Source organism: Cyprinodon variegatus, unplaced genomic scaffold (assembly GCF_000732505.1).
Source record: "Cyprinodon variegatus isolate N-32 unplaced genomic scaffold, C_variegatus-1.0 Scaffold1179, whole genome shotgun sequence".
NCBI lineage: Eukaryota > Metazoa > Chordata > Actinopteri > Cyprinodontiformes > Cyprinodontidae > Cyprinodon > Cyprinodon variegatus.
Window position 1 is genome coordinate 150,581 of NW_015151632.1, and position 980 is coordinate 151,560.

Sequence of the window (980 nt, forward strand, 5' to 3'; positions counted from 1 at the left end):
TGGATGAAAACAAACCAGTCATGTGACCACTAAACTCTTAACATTTCCTTGTGATGCTTATATTGTATATTATATGTTGTTTCTTATGTATTTGCCTGCCTAGGGACTACGGATGAAAACTAGCTTTGTAGCTATAATCCGGCATATTTACATTTGTTTTTATACTGATGTTCATTAATGTACATTGTCCCTATTCAAATAAATAAATAAATAAACCTCCAAAAGCATTTAAAGACAATTAAAAGGTCGGCTTTGTATCACCTGAAGAACATTTCCAGGATTAAAGGACTAATGTCTCAGCATGGTCTGGAAAAACTAATCCATGCATTTATTTTTATGAACCAAATCTATCTGGTTTTCCTATTATTGCCTCCTGGTGGTCTTGTTTTGAAAACCTCTGAGGTAAATGATTGGCACCTCAACATGTTCCTCTTGGTGGTCATCAATGTACTGGGCCAGCTGGGCGTACTGGAAAGCCTGGGCGTGACAAACGACCAGCAGGATGATGGGCAACGTCTGAAGATTCATCTTTATGGAAACAGATCAGTAAGGCTGAAAATTAAACAAAGAATAATTATTAATCTCTTATGCACAACCAGGAAATTATTTCACAGGATCTGCAAGTTCTTACTGAAAAATCAAAAATACTTTGACTTTAGAAAGTTTTCACACTCTTATTAAACTCATCTGGTGTCTCAACTTTGTTTGCATGTTTTCAGCATGTATGGATGTTCATGCTGCCCTTGGAGGAAGCTGGGTGCAAAAGCAGACAGTGACACTAGAGAACATGCAGGACAGTGGAGACACAAGTAGAACATGCAGGACAGTGGAGACCACCCAGAACATGCTGGACAGTGGAGACACAACTAGAACACGCAGGACAGTGGAGACACAACTAGAACACGCAAGACAGTGTAGACCAACCAGAACATGCTGGACAGTGGAGACCAACTAGAACACGCAGGAAAGTGGAGACCAAC

At 39.8% G+C, this 980-nt stretch overlaps 1 protein-coding gene across 2 annotated transcripts in view; it reads right to left on the minus strand.

Moving 5' to 3' along the window:
* The window catches only part of LOC107101962 (cytosolic non-specific dipeptidase-like), a 17,896-nt gene that overhangs the window by 14,702 nt on the left and 2,214 nt on the right, over positions 1 to 980 (minus strand). For both annotated transcript variants that reach the window (XM_015401064.1, XM_015401063.1), the window contains exon 2: positions 418 to 552. In XM_015401064.1, coding sequence (XP_015256550.1) covers positions 418 to 528 — 111 coding nt within the window. In that variant the 5' untranslated portion in view covers positions 529 to 552. The remainder of the gene's footprint in view (positions 1 to 417; positions 553 to 980) is intronic.